This window comes from Euleptes europaea, chromosome 18 (genome assembly GCF_029931775.1).
Source record: "Euleptes europaea isolate rEulEur1 chromosome 18, rEulEur1.hap1, whole genome shotgun sequence".
Taxonomy (NCBI): domain Eukaryota; kingdom Metazoa; phylum Chordata; class Lepidosauria; order Squamata; family Sphaerodactylidae; genus Euleptes; species Euleptes europaea.
The window spans coordinates 26,845,737-26,864,443 of record NC_079329.1 but is presented as its reverse complement, the minus strand read 5'-3'; the positions used below and the strand labels follow the sequence as shown (position 1 = coordinate 26,864,443).

The 18,707-nt window shown below is 45.9% G+C and overlaps 1 protein-coding gene across 1 annotated transcript in view; it reads left to right on the top strand.

The window, feature by feature from the left end:
- KPNB1 (karyopherin subunit beta 1) overlaps nt 1–15,050 on the top strand; it is a 40,002-nt gene extending 24,952 nt beyond the window's left edge. The window contains exons 15-22 of the mRNA XM_056863850.1: nt 2,266–2,410; nt 6,976–7,058; nt 8,419–8,526; nt 9,855–9,998; nt 10,125–10,230; nt 11,831–11,945; nt 13,019–13,180; nt 14,865–15,050. Of these exons, the coding sequence (XP_056719828.1) occupies nt 2,266–2,410; nt 6,976–7,058; nt 8,419–8,526; nt 9,855–9,998; nt 10,125–10,230; nt 11,831–11,945; nt 13,019–13,180; nt 14,865 (864 nt within the window). The 3' untranslated portion in view covers nt 14,866–15,050. The remainder of the gene's footprint in view (nt 1–2,265; nt 2,411–6,975; nt 7,059–8,418; nt 8,527–9,854; nt 9,999–10,124; nt 10,231–11,830; nt 11,946–13,018; nt 13,181–14,864) is intronic.
- The last annotated feature ends 3,657 nt before the right edge of the window (nt 15,051–18,707 follow it).

Sequence of the window (18,707 nt, the reverse complement as noted above, 5' to 3'; positions counted from 1 at the left end):
GAGATGTGTTCCTAGTTAGCTCTGTGTGTGTGTGTGTGTGTGTGTGTGTGTGTAAAGTGCCGTCAAGTCGCAGCCGACCTATGGTGACCCCTTATGGGGTTTTCAAGGCAAGAGACTAACAGAGGTGGTTTGCCAGTGCCTTCCTCTGCACAGCAACCCTGGACTTCCTTGGTGGTCTCCCATCCAAATACTAACCAGGGCTGACCCTGCTTAGCTTCTGAGATCTGACGAGATCAGGCTAGCCTGGGCCATCCAGGTCAGGGCTCCTAGTTAGCTAGTTGACATTAATCAAAACATGCTCTCCTTCTGGAGTCATGATGTGGTGCAGAGATTGTACACCGGTAGGAAAACGTGTTTTTTTTTTTTTAATGAAGTCTTCAAGGTGCCATCAGATTTTTTAGCTTTGCTGCAACCATCTGGAGGAGTTTGTGAGAACATCAAGTTACTCTGAATGGGAAGGGCGAATAAATTTTAGGGCACCAAAAGGTAGATTCCTACCCTCTGCCCTGTTGGTGTAAAAGGAGGATTCTTCTATCCCGTCCAGTTCTTTGTTCAGCTTGGCACCTCTGGACTGAGGTATATCCCCTATGTTTACGTATACTGTCAGGTGGGATGGGCTGCTGTACTTGGATGGGGGGGAGCGCCGTCAAAGGCCAGCCCTCTTGTACATTCTTATCTTCTTCCTTCTCCAAGGAAGGAGATAAGCCTGCCTGCTTTGCAGAGTATAGGCTTAAGTCTCACACTTTTAAAAACCAAACTACAGAGTCAAGAACTAGATCAGTTTCCTCTCCTAATTTAAAAGCAGTCCTTGGGGATCCAATTATGCACAAAACGTCCTGTTCATCTGTGTGTGGTGGGGGGGGGGCTGCTTTTACAAAAGCTGAGCGTGTGGATAAGGGGAAGCAAATTGTAATCCCCCTAGCCTCCTCTCTACACTGTACTCCGTTGTTCAACGATTTTTTTGTTAGCTGCCTGAAAGTTGGGAGGGATGGCCTTGATGGAGTGAGAGGTAGAATCATAGAGTTGGAAGGGACCACCAGGGTCATCTAGTCCAACCCCTGCACAATGCAGGAAATTCACAACTACCTCCCCCCACACACACACACACACCCAGTGACCAGAAGATGGCCAAGATGCCCTCCTCATGATCCGCTTAAGGTCATAAAATCAGCATTGCTCACACATGGCCATCTAACCTCTTCTTAAAAACCTCCATAGAAGGAGAGCTCACAACCTCCCGTGGAAGCCTGTTCCACTGAGGAACCGCTCTAACTGTTAGAAAATTCTTCCTAATGTCTTGACGGAAACTCTTTTGATTTAATTTCAACTCAAGGTAGAATCCCTTGGAAAATTTAATCCTAGTTTGCTAGGAGACAAAGTTACCAGTAGGAGTGCTTCCTACTGAAACCGTCTTAAATGTCACTCAGACACAATTGAAGTTCCAAACATAACCATACCATTACAGGATTTGGACAATTTATTTTATTAACAAAATTGAGCCGAAACTAAATAAAACTCATGTGTGCATCTCTAGTACTTACAGTCCCATGGGTTAATATCTTTGATGAGTATTATCATTGAGCTGCATCCTTCTTCCTACTCTCAACCTTTGTTCTCGGCTTAGTCTAAAACACTGTTGGCAGTGTTTAAAAACTGCGGTGGGATGCAAATGTGCTTGTCTAGCGATTCATGGAACAACTGGGTATGGCTGAATGCACAATTCACGCAGACACCCCTCATGTGACTTGGGAAGCAGTTCTTCTCCAAATGTGTTGACTGGGTAGACTTTGACTGTCAAAGTAAAACCCACCCGCCAACCTTCTGGGCCACAGTTTGCTCAGCATCTTGTCCCTATACCCACCTCCAATTTTGTGTGTCTCACATGCCTTAGTGAGGAGTGGGAAGTGAAGCCAAACAGATAACTCCTTTCCAAATGGACCGGTTTAAAGTTGCTGTTGGGGAATATTGCTCTTGTTCTTCCCCATTGTAAGGGGTTGTATTTCAGAACCCAAAATAAGCCAATTGTAAGACGGAAGTGAACTTCCCAATGTGCAGGTTGGAGTAATAAACTCTCACTCTGTGGAAGCTGTGGACTCAGTGATGCCAGATCTCTCCCCCTCACACACTCACATACTTGTTCCATATGAGCTGCAGAGTTCATGATTGTTTGTGCAGTTTTGTAAGAACTGTGATAACAGGAGTTGGAAAAGTAGTCCAAGAGGAAAGCCTCCACCTAATTTCTCCTTTCCCTTCGCCAAACTTCAGAATGTCCTACGTAAAGTGCAGCACCAAGATGCTTTGCAGATCTCTGATGTGGTGATGGCTTCCCTCCTGAGGATGTTCCAAAGCACAGCGGGATCCGGGGGTGTCCAGGAGGATGCTCTCATGGCTGTCAGCACACTGGTAGAAGGTCAGCACTTTATGTGGGTAGAGGGTCTTGAAGGGGGAGTGTGCAAACTGAGCGTTGCGTGGATATATTCTGCCTTGCCTCCAGATTCAGACATTGCTCTTGGCCTTCTGTTGCCACCATTTGGGCCTTGGTGGGGTGAGGAAACATAAATTCACAGGGATGAGATAGGTGGACACAGAAATTGCAGCAGCATTCCAGTAGGCTGGATCACTGCCTTGGTTGGCCAAGGATAGCCATTTTCTTGAAGATGCGGTATGGACAAGAGGGCAACTCCATTTTACAATCAGGATGCTTGCTTGCTTGAGAAGAGCGTCCCTTGCTGGTGAAAGCAGAGGATGTAAGTGGTGGAGAGGTGTGTTGGGGCGAACATGGTAATTCTGGGCGGAGGTTTTGGCTGCTCCCTGCCCCTTGGCTTTTTCATCTGTAGAACATGTAAAACCTTGCTTACAATTTCATTATTGCCGGGTACTGTTGGCATCCTAATTCTGTTCTTACTGCTCTTTGAGTATTGTGTTAGGAGCCACATTTGTCTCATTATAGTTCTATTTTTATTGGTGGTGGTTGGAATTCTATTAACTGTTCTAGCTGTGTTAGATTTCTCTTGCCTTTAGTTTGGGTAACAACTAGTGCAGAGTAAGTACCACACAGTTAGTTGGATCCTACCAGCTTTCCCACTGCCACAAGAGAGAGGAAATGTAATCCTGCCTGGTTCAACTCCTCATGACAGCTGCTGTCCCTCATGGCTTTTTATCTAATGGATTTCATGATCCTTGGTTCAGTGTGGTCTCACCATAGGTTTGTACAAGGGAAGTATGATAGCAACAGTTTTATTCTCTATTCCTTGTCTAATTATGGCCAGCATTGAATTTGGTTCAGGGGTCAAGCGGGGTCTTGAACCACAAAAGTCTTGCTGGGATCAGGCCAGCAATTCTGTAATGTACATAAGAAAAATCTGTGAACTTGTGAATGAGCAGAATACTCTTGCTTGCTCCATACTAATGGTGCTCATAAGTTGTGGCCCTTCTGTTGAAACATGCACACAAGGGATGTCTTCATTCGACCATTGATCTTCACAAAGGTGTTGCACCCAGACTTAAGATGGGCTATGCCATTTTTGTTCAGGGCTCCCCCCCCAATAGAAACAGACCCCAAATGCAAAGGTCTTTAGAAGCTTTTTTACCTTTAATGATCACACCAAACAGAATTAATGGCATTCACTGCATGTAACGCATGGCTGAGAAGCAGCACCTGCAGAATTCTCACTTCTGCACAAAGATACTGAAGCCTTCCTGTCTTCCTAGGCATCTGGTCTCCTTAAATAAAAGTTGGTTTTCCAGAATCGAAACTTGAAAGGAGTCCCATGTTGCAGTCGAAGCTTAAGGGTGGGACCTGGGTTACAGGTTGCCACTGCATTAGATAGTAGGTTGCTCTTAGAGCTGCGTTATGTGATCACTTTTGGCAGTCTGCAATAAGAGCTGTAGCTGAATCCACGCATGGGAAATTAGTACCTGGCCTCATGTGGTAGGGGAGGAGCTGTGGCTCAGTGACAAAACATGCTTTGTGTGCAGAAGGTCCTATGATCAATCCCTGTGAAGAATCTAAGTTAAGGTGTTTGAGAAGGCCTTTTGTTGTCTTGAGACCCTGAGGAGATATACTCAGAGTAGGCAGTGCTGAGCTAAATGCTCTTTCTTGATATGAGATTGCTTCACTTAATCATATTCTGTTTCTGATTAGAATAGTGTAGTGTGGGGACAGGGTAGTTTTGATCTATTAGAAGCAGTGTGAACAAGAATGGAACTAGTGCAGAAATAGACCTTTTGTAGCTTAAGGACAGAGAGTGAAGAGCAGAGAACAAGCTTAAGCATATAACCAAAAATGGTAACTCTTTGCTGGAGTCCTTTGCTCGTATAATCCTTTTCAGTAAAATTTATAAGATCAGGATCTCTTCAAACTGGAGGAATGGGCATTAAAATGGCAAATGTGATTCAATGTGAGCAAGCTATGCATATTGGGGCAAAAAAATCCCAACTTCACATATACACTGATGGGATCTGTGCTGGCAGTGACAGACCAAGAAAGAGATCTTGGGGCGATAGTGGATAGCTCAATGAAGATGTCAATCCAGTGTACAGCTGTTGTGAAAAAGGCAAATTCCATGCAGAGCTTGAGAAGGTGCAGAAAAGAGCAACCAAAATGATCAGGGAACTAGAGCAACTGCCGTATGAGGAGCAGTTAAAATGCTTAGGGCTGTTTAGCTCAGAAAGAAGGCAGTTAAGGGGAGACATGATAGAGGTCTATAAAATTATGCATGGTTTGGAGAGAGTGGACAGGGAGAAGCTTTTCTCCCTCATAATACTCGAATGCGGGGTCATCTGCTGAAGCTGGAGGGTGAGAGATTCTTTTTTTATATAATTTTTTATTATTTTTATAATAAAACATAAACACAAAAAAAAGAAAAAGAAAAATAATAATAATACATGTAAAAAGAAAAAAGAAATACATGTTCAGCGCAGGGTGAGAGATTCAAAACAGATATAAGGAACTATTTCTTCACACAACGCATAGTTAAATTGTGGATGTGGTGATGGCTTCCAACTTGGAAGGCTTTAAGGGGAGTGCACATGTTCATGGAGGAGAGGGCTATCCATGGCTACTAGACAAAATGGATAGTAGTCATGATGCATACCCATTCTTCAGTATCTGAGGAGCATGCCTGTTATATTAGGTGCCATGGAACACCGGCAGGATAGTGCTGCTGCTGTCGTCTTGCTTGTGGGCTTCCTAGAGGCACCCAGTTGGCCACTGTGTGAATAGACTGCTAAGTAAAAGCAACATTTTGTCCCTCTCATCCTCCGGCATACCAGCATCTTCACAGGTAGATATTGTGAACTTTTGGTACTTGGAGCAGAAAGGTTAAGAACAAGACCGGCCATGCTGGATTAGACCAAGGTCCGTCAAGTCCTGCAAGTCTGTTCACACAGTGGCCAACCAGGTGCTTCTAGGAAGCCCACAAACAAGACAACTGCAGCAGCAGCATCCTGCCTATGTTCCAAAGCACCTAATATAATAGGCATGCTCCTCTGATCCTGGAGGTTACCTACTTCTATGTTAGGCTGTAAGTGACAGTTGCCACATTTGACTCCTCCCTACTTCCTCCCATCCCTTTCAGCCTTCTGTGACAAAAACCAGCATGTCAAGGAGGAAGGAGGTTGTCCTAACTTAATTTTTTTGTACACCTGGAGCTTTTTCATGGAGGAGCCAGGGGAGCATGCCAACTCCCACTTGCAGCCCGAAGTGGACAGTTGCAGCAAATGCTTGTACCCTTTGGCTCTGCTGCAGGTATAAGTTGAACGAAAGCTGGTTAGGGCCTCTGGCAAAGGCCTGGAAGCTGCACAGTGGCAATTGGTTCAGAAGAGGTCAGCTACTTTTTACACACCGCTTGATTTGGAAAGCATTTTGAGTTGTGGATCACATTGAGGTTTTCTGCCTACCTGCCTCCCCATCCTCCCACCCACCTCTTCCTTGAAGCTTCTAATAACCACATCGCAGCAAAGAATAAAAATATGATTCATCCCGAAGTTTGGGCTGCAGTACTCCACAGTCGTTGTGGCATGTGTATGCTGTCACACCACAGTTGGAAGCTTTTTTAATTTAGAATATTGTTGCTATGGCTAGTGACAGATCGTTCACTTGTCTTTCAGAGGAGGCTGTTGGTAGGTATGAATAAGAGATGGTTCTGGGAGAGACTTAAATTTGGAACTTACTCATTAGGACTGAGCACAGTCCACTGCCCAGTTGGCTAGAAGTCCAGCAGTGCCCTGGGGATTTGTGCTGACGGTCTGTCTCCCATTTCCCCCCTTCAGCTTCAGAGCTATCTGTGGCTAGCAAAAATCCCAGTCCAGATGTTAATGCTTAGTATAGTTATCTTGAAGCCAAAGGGGTGTAGAAGGGCATGACTCTCAGGTACTCTTGAATCTGGTCTCTTAACCGTGGTTAGGGGATTTGGCGGTTGTTTAACCTCAACAGGCCTCAGCGTGTGGCCTGAGAAGCTGTTCTTTCCCCAGCCTGTTTCCAGTCTGTAAAACTGGAGTGATAATGTAGAACTGTCATCTTAGGAAATCAGATCGTAGCATGCTTTGTAAAACTAGATCTAATACATAAGTAACTGGCTCTGATACTTGCCCTACCTGAGGGGGCCTGGCTGGTTTAATTTAGTTCTTTGTCAGATTTTAATAGCCTGGGAAAAAATGCAAGCACATGGGAAACTCTTGTGCTTTTAATTGGTCAGAGCACCGCAGTTGTTCCACTTCTGCACAGACAGGAGGCCTGGCTGCCTTTAAGCTACGGGTTGATCAGTGTTCCTGGGTGTTCTCTCGTTTCTCTGTAAAAGTCCAGCAGCAACATAATTGCTGCACCCCTAATGGGTGTTTGGATTCTTTGTAGTAACAGGGAGACTGGTTTCCCTAGTTTTAGATCTAGCAAGCTTCTAGATTGTTGACTCCAAGCTGTGGCTCAATTTTAGATGCTTGATCCCTATTTGTGTGTTCCCTTTTTATTCCGGATAGTGCTGGGTGGAGAGTTTCTCAAGTATATGGATGCCTTCAAACCTTTCCTAAGTATTGGGTTGAAGAACTATGCTGAATACCAGGTAAGACCCTCTTGTGCATCTCCAAGCCTTTTGGCTTTGGGGGGTTTACTCTTGTTACTATTTCCACTGTGTGATTTGGATTTTCTAGGCTGAACTAGGGGGTTGGGCAGTAGATGGATCTGTGTGTTGCAGCAAGGGCTGGAAAAGTCTTTTGTGCCATGTGTGTAGAATTCCTTGCCCAGACTGGTAAAGTTGCAGCATTCTTGGTAGGATATGGAAGGACTGCCACCTGCAAAAACCAAAAGCTCCAGTCTAGATAGCTGTCACATCAACAGAAATAATGTTGCACGGACAGAGAATCACTGCAGGTAAGGCAAGGAATTGCTGGATCCTGACTTTGCAGAAAAACATAAACCTGATACTGCAGATTCACCAACTGAGCTCTGTGTAGGCTGCTTGGCTCTGATGCATGTCTGATAGCTCCCTTAGTTTTTGTTTGAGTAAAAACATGCTGAGATATGCACCAGTAACAAGCACAGAAGTTACAATTGCCCAAGCTGATATAGCAGGATGGGCAGAGTACAACTCTAGGGGGTGTAGGGACATCCTGCCTGTAAGGCTGCGTTCAGAGGTCCAGTTCAGCCACAGTTCAATAAGAATGCGGAAAAACCTTCCTTGTGCCAGGCTTATCCATTTACCTGGCTCCTCCCCCTTTCTCTGCTTAGCTGGAATTTGTTTTCACCCCAGAACTCAGGATTCTTAAAAAGGATCGAATCCCAGTTCAGGATTGTGGATAATGGAAAGAAAATTCCAATTTAGCCCCATGCCTGCATTTGTACATCACCGGAAACCAGCACCTAACCCACTTCATCCCATTATGCACCAGAAGGGACAGGGAAAGAGAGGGACCCAGTGCTAGGGTGCATTCTCATTTAACCAGAGTTGAATTGGACATCTCAGACTTAGAAATGTGGAGGAGGTGGGCAGGCTTTTGAGTTTCTGAAAGGGGGGGAGCATAGCGATTTGGCAGCCCCCTGCCGTAGAGGGTTCTTTAGCATAAAAGTGATCTTGCTGCGATGCCGCTTCCCACTTAAGCAGTTTTCAGATGCATGGTGTGGCAGTTGAACAAATGGGCATCGCCCCTACAGAATAAATTCCCTTTCGATGAATGTTTCTGAAAGGTTTCTTCCCAGTTGACAAAATCACTTTGTGTCTCATCCCCATTGTCTGTAATGTGCCACCAAATGGTTAAAAAAAGCCCCGAGAGTCTTCCAAGCACGTCACAATGGAGCGTTGCCTGTCTCACTGGCTCTGTTTAGTGTTCTAATAGGGGCACAGATGTGGTGATCGGTGCTGGCGGGGGTGAAAAGTGACTCATGGATCAGGTGGGTGTGATAAACTACTGCATTCCTCCTTTTAGGTCTGTCTGTCTGCAGTGGGCCTAGTTGGTGACTTATGCCGGGCCCTTCAGACCAACATCCTGCCTTTCTGTGATGAAGCTATGCAGCTGCTCTTAGAAAATTTGGGGGTGAGTGAACCTTAGTTGCTTAAGGAAGCCGGGAGAAATGGTGGGGAGGGGTCTAGAAGAAGAAGAGTTGGTTTTTATATGCCAACTTTCTCTAGAAAAATTTCCTTATATAACATTTTGAGAAGTAATCCCCGGATATGTTAAAAGAATAATGAATCAGGTAAACAGGTTGTATGGCTATTGTGGCTGAGTGTTTGGGAAGGAGAAGGCAGACAAGTAATGTAAACAAAGATATGTACTTTATCAAAGTGAGAAGCCCTTATTTTGCTCTAGTTCCATTTGAACAAACTTTTGCACGTATGGTTTTACTCACACATACATATATATTGTGTATGGAGGGGTTAACTGAATAGCTGTCTGTGTGCCGTCAAGTCCTTGCTGACTTATGGCGACCCCATAGAGTTTTCAAGGCAAGAGACATTCAGAGGTGGTTTGCCATTGCCTTCCTCTGCACTGCAACTCTGGACTTCCTTTGGCTGAGAGAGCTCTGAGAGAACTGTGACTAGCCCAAGGCCACCCAGCAGGCTTCATGTGGAGGAGTGGGGAATCAAACATGGTTCTCCAGATTAGAGTCCAACACTCTTAACCACTACACCATGCTGGCTCTCAACTAAATACCTACAATATGATAAAGGGTCACTGTCCAGCTTTGCAGAGAAGTGTAAAATCTTCCAGCCCACAAAAAGCCTTGCTTCCTTTCCTTTGACACCAGTTGGCTTGACCTATTTATTTAGCTTGGGTGAAAAGCTTACAAGGAAATTAATTCCAGCATGGTGTATTAGTGAACAATGTTGCACTTGGACTGGTGAGAACTGACTTAAATCTCTGCCCAGAGTGTAGCTTGTGCTGGGTCACCTTGGCTCAGTCACCAGTTCATAGCCTAACCCCACTTTAATGAAATTATTAAAATAAAATACTGGGAGTGATATGAGTATTATGTTACTTCACGGGTAGTATTTGTATTACTGATGTTGAATTAATAGCTAATTTGACAGCAGCAAGACACTCCTTCCATTTGGATCTGGAAATTGACTAATGTATCTTAACTGACTTATTGGTGTAGAAGTACTACTTCATAACAGTCTGGAATGACAAAGCCAGCCATGTTATGTTTTGTTTTGTACCTTTTGTTTGGTCTTGCTATCTGACACTTTTTGTACTTTCCTACTTTTGGTAATAAAACCTGTTAAATTGGGGGATTAGAATAAAATAGGATTATTTCTGAGCTGCTTAGTGCGTTGGGAGGTTAAGATAACAGATCTAAATTATGTTTACTGTGTTGAGGGTTAGGTATTTGCTGTGGGTAAAGTGGTGGTTGGTCTTTGCAGAATGAAAACGTGCATCGATCTGTGAAGCCCCAGATTCTCTCTGTGTTTGGCGACATCGCTCTTGCAATTGGAGGAGAGTTCAAGAAATACTTAGAAGTGGTGTTGAATACTCTGCAGCAAGCCTCTCAAGCCCAAGTTGATAAGGTAAGGCTAGGAGACTAGTGCTGCTGCATAGATTAACACCCACTTTCACTAAGGTAGCATTGTGAACTGGCTGCAAGGCAGCCCCTGTTGAACCATTCATCATGGCTTGATTCTTTTTGCCCTTAGTCTGACTACGACATGGTAGACTACCTGAACGAATTGCGAGAGAGCTGTTTGGAAGCATACACGGGCATCATCCAGGGGCTGAAAGGAGATCAAGAGAATGTGCATCGTGAGTATTTTTGAGGGCTTTGAAGCTGGGCTTCTACCCAGTCCAGGGATGGGTTATTGTCATGGGGTAACCCCCCCACACACACACACATACACTCTCTCTAGGCCACCAGCCTGCTCAGTTAGTACCTGATATTGCATGACAGGAATCCCTTTGGCCTCGTGATGCATCTCTGTGTGCTGTGTTGAAGATTGTTACGGTCATCTGATAACAACTTACTGGTGGTCCCTGGCCCTAAGAGTGTGCTGCTGTCCTCGATGGGAGCCAGGGCCTTTTTGGCTCTGGCGCCAGCCTGGTGGAATGCTCTGTCTGGTGACATCAGGGCCCTGTGGGACCTCTGCTGGGCCTGCAAGACAGAGCTATTCCGCCAGGCCTATGGCTGAGGACAGCTGCAGATATCATCATCTGCTGGCCTCCCTATCCCCTCCCTTTGGGTATACTATTGGTATCAACTGAGGGGTAACCTGCTGCATATATTTGGCAACATGAGCAGTGTTTAGGCGCCATCGTATTTTTGTATTTTGTAGTATTGTAGTGGGATTTTATTGTTTTAAATTCAGTTTTTTGGCTAATTTTATTGTTGATTATATTATTGTATTTGCATGATGTTACCCTGATGTTACAGCTTCGGCTGGGGAGGGCAGGCTATAAATCACTAAACAAATAAATTGCTGGGGGGCTCGCAAATGCGCAACAGAATTCAAGCGACCGTGATTGCGCCTATGAGTTTTGTGTTGGAAATGTTTTGGTGGGCCCAGCGGTATGACCTACATTCAAGTCACTGCCCTGGACTCTTCTTGTGGCCCTCTTGGCCTGCCTCTCCCTGCCAGAATAGTAAAGGGCTCCCTTCCGTGGTCTGTGGCACAATTGATGGTGAAGCCCTTTGCCGTTTTCAGACACTTAAGTGTCAAGACAGCGAGTTGGCTGGGGGAGGGGGCAGCAGTGCCACTCTTAGTGTCCTAAAAACAGAAGAAAAGCCATGCTGGATCAGACCAAGGCCCCTCAAGTCCATCAGTCTGTTCACACAGTGGCCAGCCAGGTGTCTCTAGGAAGCCCACAAACAAGACAACTGCAGCAGCATTATCCCGCCTGTGTTCCACAGCACCTAATAGGCATGCTCCTCTGATGTTTAGAGAATAGGTGTGCATCATGACTAGTATCCATTTTGACCCTCTCCTCCATGAACATGTCCACTTCCCTCTTAAAGGCTTCTAAGTTTCCAGCCATCACCACATCCAAGGGCAGGGAGTTCCAGTCGCCTGTCCTTCACGCCCTCTGCACTGGCTATGTCTTTCTCCTGCTCCAGTTGCACTGCATCTGCCTCTGGCAGTGTTCCAGTGCATCAACCAGTGTGGTCATTGCTTCTGATCCTCACACGTGCTGTTGCTTGGTGGGGATGCCGAACAGGACATTTGCATGGCATTGTGAAGGAAGGTGGGCTTGGAGACCCAGCAGGCACAGGGAGAGTAGAGGGGTAGGAGTGATGCCGGGCAGAGCATGGCAGAAATTTGCTTGGCCTCCAAAATCTTTGATTTAATATTAGCATCTATAAAATAGTTTTTGCACCCATCCTATTGAACAAATGGTGCTTTCTTTTCAGCGGATGTGATGCTGGTGCAGCCCAGAGTAGAATTCATCTTATCTTTCATTGACCATGTTGCTGGAGATGAGGATCATACCGATGGGGTCGTAGCCTGTGCGGCTGGGCTGATCGGGTAAGTGCCTGGCTAACTTATAGAAATGTTGACTCTCACTTTTCCTACCCCCAAAGAGACTTGTATAAAGAGGGATTTTTTCCTAAAGGGCATATTATTTAAAATTGTAATTGACGCTGTGCCAACTGCTTTCTGTTGAGTGACCATGAAGACTGTTATCAAGACTGTGTCTAGCAACCTGCTTGTTGATCCAAAAGCCCTACTTTTCGAGGGAGGGGTGGGGAGAGATAATGTCTCACTAATATCACACGCAAAGGAAGAATATGTGATTGCCAGAAACAATAGCAGCCGACCAGTTGTTGAGCCCCAGCACCAAGATCTCTATAGCAATGGCAATAAATAAAAAATTCCAGCAGTGTCACCTGTATCTTCTCGAATGCATGCCGAGATGAGTTTTGCCCTTGCCCTCCTTACAGACTGCTCACGATATCTGCAGGTGTGTGCCTCCCCTGGGAGTTCCTTCTGTATCCTTAGCGCCTCAGCAGAAAAGAGGCTGACTTTGTGCCGAGCCATCTTTGCAGAACCCAAGCAAGGGAGAAGTACATACACATAGAGGTTCAAAGCCACCACCGGGGCCATTTATGCAGGGCTGTTTCTTCCCGGTCGCCCCGCCAACTACTTCGGGGCTTTGCTTTGATTATGCTTGCATTTTCCAACCATGAGAGGTCGCCTAGCGTTTTGCCCGCATTTTCTGGATTTGTGTTTAGCCAGCATCCAGAAGACGTGTGGGGAGAGCGAGGCGACCTCTCATGGTCGGAAAATGCAAGCATAATCAAAGCAAGGCCCCGAAGTAGTTGGGGGGGGGGGTTGACCGTGAGGAAACAGCCATGCATAAATGGCCCGTGAGTTGAGGCGGAAATGCAGTGAAACTGCAGCAGGGTTGGCTCACCTCCACAAGGAGGTACTGAAGGGACATTCGGGGTAGAACTCTGCATTGTGAAGCGTCTGCAGGGCAGCACCCCCTGCAGAGTGTACTGCCCTGGTCAGTCCTTGAATCTCAGGGTTTGAGGAGCCCCTAAACCCTGATGCTTATTTTATTTAAAAGCCTTTTCGTTGATTTTTTTCCTCCACAGAGATTTGTGCACGGCATTTGGGAAAGACGTTCTCAAGTTGGTAGAAACTAAACCCATGATACATGAACTGCTCACTGAAGGGAGGAGGTCAAAGACGAACAAAACGAAAACCCTTGCAACCTGGGCCACTAAAGAGCTGAGAAAACTGAAGAATCAAGCTTGGTAAGGAGGTGGCCGTTTCCCTTTCCCCAAATGATCCTTCCGAGGAACTTGTGTTGAAAACCATCAAAACCCTAGGGGCAGGCTTTAAGGTCAGGTCCCAAGTGAAGATCTTGTGTCAGCCATAACAGTATTTAACTGTGAAGCTACTGCTACTATAATGATCTCCTTTCCTCTCCCATTTAAACGTTCCCGGTAAAATAAAAGCAAAGAATTACAAAATTCCAGCATCCTGCAGAATAAATGATGTAAGCAAAGTAGGTATGTTAATTTGGAAGGACTTGTTTGGATTGGATCCTCCTGGCGGTGTACAGCTCGGCCCATAAGCAGACTATCAGTATAGTTCTGTGGAAGGTGATGTAATGTGACGTGGCACACGAGCCGAGAGTCCCTAGTTCAAACCTTTGCATTTTCTGAACTCTGTGTCCCTCAGAACGTGTTCTGGGGAAGCCTGAGGTTCCTCGGAGCACATCAGCATAGCTGTCTTGAGAGAAGCTTGTCTGCTGCTCCTGATTGTTCTGCTGCAGTTCAGGGAGTAGAGAGTATATCCAGGAGTTTCTCCTGCATCCCAGCATACCTGAACAAATTGTGTGGTCGCCCCAGAAGATTCTTCAGAATCCTCTGCAATGTGCCGTTGATATCTAAGGGCAGATTGGGACTTTCCTTCCAAGCTTCCATGACCCACTGGTCTTGAGCAGTTAATGGGGCGTTTTTTTCTATTTCTTTAAGGAAAACATGGTGGAGTGATACTTGGCCACTGCAAGTGTTATCCCTGGATCTCTATCCACCAGCAAGAAGGGGGACTATTTTATCACCTATTACGGTGGCAGGTAGTTTCGTTAGAATAGGAGTAATCCATTGATCACGCTGGAGTTTGAAGCGGGAACACTCCAGCATCGTGTGAGAAAGTGTATCAATTTTCTTCATGTTACTATTGGGACATTCAGACAGCCCCGGAGCAGCTGAGCTTAGTGGCTCGTTCATAACTGATGGCAGCTGCTTGGCTTATTCCTGGCTGTTGTTGGCCCTGCAGGAACTTTTCTATTAAGTCACAAGTTCACAAGGTTGGAAGAGACCACAAGGGCCATCCTGTCCAACCCCCTGCCATGCAGGATCCCACAATCAAAGCACTCCCGACAGATGGCCATCCAGCCTCTGCTTAAAGACCTCCAAAGATGGGGATTCCACCACCCTCCGAGGCAGCGCATTCCACCGCCGAACAGCCTTCACCGTCAGAAAGTTCTTCCTAATGTTTAGGTGGAATCACTTTTCTCTTCATTTGAATCCATTACTCCGTGTCCTAGTCTCTGGAGCAACAGAGAACAAGCTAGTTCCCTCATCAACATGACATTTCTTCAAATATTTAAACATGGCTATCATGTCACCCCTTAACCTTCTCTTCTCCAGACTAAACAAACCCAGCTCCTTAAGTCTCTCCTCATAGGGCAGACCTTTGGGCAGACCTTTGACCATTCTGGTCGCCCTCCTCTGGTCAAACCCATGTTGATACCAGAAGTCTTCTCAGCGTGGCGTACTTAACGCAGGAGTTATCATACATTTACTTTCCAAGTCATCTTGGTGTTGCGCGGTTTATCCTACATGTACCTTCCAAACAACCTTGCGTGTCGCCTGCATTCTTTGTGTACGCCTGCTCCTTCTCACCTGACCTCCTCCTTTTTTCTTCTAGATCTGTTACCATTGGGATGACACCTGAGACCCCCACTGGAAATCTCCAATCTATTGAGAAAAAAAAAACCCAACCCGGAAGTGAGGAATGTGCACGGATGCTGAGTGTTTGGGAATGAGAGGATGAGTGAGTGAGAGGCTTAAAACACACCACGGTGAAAATCCAGCCACGGCAAAGAGCGGCGGCAGCAGCAGCGGCGCTGTCACTGGCTTGCGTAGCAGCAAAAACCTTGTCATCGCTTGCCTCCAGGAAGTGGGAAACAATTGCTTTTCCATACTTCAATGCAGTCTCTTTCCGACAGAGACAAAGACTATCTTCTGTGTCTTTTGACCAGTGAAGAAGGAGATGGATTAGCCTTGGAGAGAGGGAAGCTAGCTTCAGGTTCAATTTTGAGTGCTAATATCTTTTTTTAAGGTCTGGCTTTCGTTGCTGGAGAGAAGAGGAGGAGGTGGAAATTCCCCAGCCCGCCTCATGTCAACTCGCAGGGTGGGGAAGGGAATTTTTTTGGCCGCACAACGCCGTCAGTGCACGAGAGGAACGGGAAGGGTGAAGGATTTTCTTTCAAGAGTGAGTGTGTGTGAATGAGGCGGTGTCTACATTCTCAACTTTAAGTCATTGCTGTTAAATCTTTCCCGAGAGAGAGAGAGAAATACGGAGAAAAAGAGGTTAGCGGTTGCATTTCATAAACTAACAAGTTCTGTCTACTTGAAGCAGCAGAAAAATAAAGAGTTTAAGGGGGGTGGGGGGGCAGAAGTTGCTCTGACCGGGGGCTTCTTCAGGGAATTGCTGGTGGGATGTTTCAGAGCTCCCGTCGTGACAATTTTTTTCACGATCTCGTTTCATTAAAAAGCGCCTTTCCTTCCTTAATTTTGTTCAACTGTGAATGTAGAAACCTGGGGGGTATGGGGGTGGGAAAGGGGGGAGGGGGTCAAGAAACTCACTCGTGAGTAGAGCGAGATTAGGATCCATTTTCTCCAAATGGGATGTGAGGCTTTAAAGCAAAATGCAACTATTCTCCAAATTGGCGGCGGGTGGGGGGGAGTTAAAACCCAAAGGGAAAAAAAGCCTGTCTCTTGGCGAGAACAAAACAGCCCGAACCACACACACACACACACACACACACACACACACACACACACAACTGTGCCAAAGAGTTAAAAAGGAATTAAAAAAAAACACACTTCAGGAAATATTTTGGATTGCAAAAAAGAAGGTTGAAATTCAAATGTTAAAACAAAGCAAAAAAAAAGATAAATACAATTTGGAAACCGCTTGGCCTATTTGTTCTCTTTATTTGATTCTGATACGGTATTATTCTTGCTGCACTTCAAAAAGGAAAAAAATTATATAGATATATATATACTGACTTGAGCTTACACAGGACGGCACTTGTAAAGGTTATATTTTTCCACTGCAGTTGAAGATTAATAAAATGGTGTCAAACATTCCCCCAGTACTACTTTTTATTTTTACTATTGGTCTTTCCAGTAAACAGGGAATCCATTTTTCTTTTTTCTTTTTTACGAAATAATAATAATAAAACCAGCTGGATGGGCAGCTGTCCGCTAACATATATAGTGTGCCTGCTGTATACCCCATATAGCTGCATAATTTTTCAAAATTTCTACCAGTGGCTGGGGAGAGACAGCAAGTCAGGATTCCTAAGAAGGATGGAGGGGTGAGATGCATTTGCTTCCAACTATGCAGCTATTGAAGTTTTTAGGGGCTTTAAAAGAAACAAAAACCAGATTCTTTTCAAGCTTGCCTTGTCTGGTAGAGATCCTAATATCTTATAGGAAGCATTTTTTAAAACAAAAAAAATTCTCGTCTCCTTCCTCCCCTGTGTCCCTTTTCCCTTCCCCAGGCTGATCCTGGGCTGCTTTTGAGTTGCGTGTCCTCTTTGGAGAGCAAGCATGCTAGATTTCTTGTACAGGGTATCTGATGCGTGCCTTTCAGTGCCAGATTCAGGATTGCAGCCCCAAAGTGCCGACTTCTCGAACCAGAAAAGAACCAGGTGGGCTAAAACGGGAAGCTCCCAGCATGAGTCTGAAAGATTGGCTTTTTTACAAACCTGGGTCCACCTTTTCTTAATGCCTTTTCATTTTCCTTTGGGGTGGGGGGGTTTCTTTGAGAGAGACACCCACAAAACGAAAGCCATTCCTGAATTGGGGGAAGAGGGGTGTGTGAAGGGGGAGATATCTGATCATTCCTCAGTGCTACTGAACTCTGTCCGCTCTTCAGCTGTAGGCTGCAGGCAAATAAAGTACACTGAGTTAGTAGTGGAAACCAAAATCTGTGTGTATTTTTTTTTCCTCTTGCCACTCGTCGCTTAAGTTCCAGCAGTCTTGGTCTCCCATTATAGAATCATAGAGTTGGAAGGGACCACCAGGGTTATCTAGTCCAACCCCTGTACAATGCAGGAAATTCACAACTACCTCCCCCCCCCCCACACACACACACAGTGACCCCTACTCCATGCCCAGAAGATGGCCAAGATGCCCTCCCTCTTATGATCTGCCTACGGTCATAGAATCAGCATTGCTGACAGATGGCCATCTAACCTCTTCTTAAAAACCTCTAGGGAAGGAGAGCTTACCACCTCCCGAGGAAGCCTGTTCCACTGAGGAACCACTCTGTTAGAAAATTCCTCCTAATTTCTCTATAAAATCAGCAAACGTGCATACACAGGATTGGTTGTTTATTTTTAACATAGAGTGGACTATCTGGGAAGGGTTTGTGCATAGAAGGAATAACCTCCCAAAAAGTTGCTCACTCCCTGCCGTTCATTGGCGGAAGCCCTCTGCACATGCTCGAGAGGCAGGCTGTTGTCTTTGAGCCCTGTCCTTAGAGGCTCCAGAAACACTTCCCCTCGTCACCATTTCTTACGCCTCTACAAATTGTGCCTGTAGGCCGCTACGAGTCGCAGTTCTTAAAAGCGCAGTTGCCGCTGCCTCCCCAAATAGTTGATCTGCTTTTGGAGGGAGGCAATAAAATATTAAGCGACTTCCCCATGACAGGCCTCTTAATGAAATACATCCCCGGTCTCTTTTTGTGCATGTGTTGGGCTGGCTTTTCCAAATGCGCTTGCTTCAGCATAGCTTTCTGTGAACTTGCAGATTTTCACCCGCTTTGCTATGTCAAGGTAACGGCTGCTGTGCCACTCGGAATGGATGGAACGGTACTCTGCAGCTGGGAAAGCTGCTTTAAAAGCACTCTGTGCTATTTGTGATCCAGATTGATGCGTGTGCTTCAAAACACTTTCCTTCCTCTGATGAGACTACCCACCAGGAGCTGCGGTTGTCTTATTTTCTTTACAGTTCTAATAAATAGGTTGTCTTAGAGGAGGCCGGTACAGCCTGCAACCCTCAAAGGATGCAGACTGCCTGCCTGACAGTTGCTTCTTAGCCTCTCGTGGTCCAAAGCCGGGATCAAAAATGGGAGGATTGGGGCTACTGTTTTGAAATTTGCCTTGTAGTGTTCTGCCTTTGGTCCCCACCCCGCCCCTTCTCAAGCTGCACAAGGTTGTGCCACTCGTCTCATGAACACATGAAGCTGCCTTCTACTGCCCTTGGTCCATCAAAGTCAGTATTGTCTGCTCAGACCGGCAGCGGCTCTCCAGTGTCTCAGGCAGAGGTCTTTCACATCACCTGCTTGCCTAAAAATCTTGTTTCCAGATGGTGGGCGGTACATTTGCTGGAGCACAGAGAGTGGACGGGAAATGTTCCATCACTGCAAGTCCCCAGTCCTTAATTACTGGAAAACGATGCTGAGGTCCAAGCCTGCCTAGGGTCAGGAAGAATGTGTGGTGCCCGTTCAGTGGGGAGGGCTGTACATGCCCAGAGG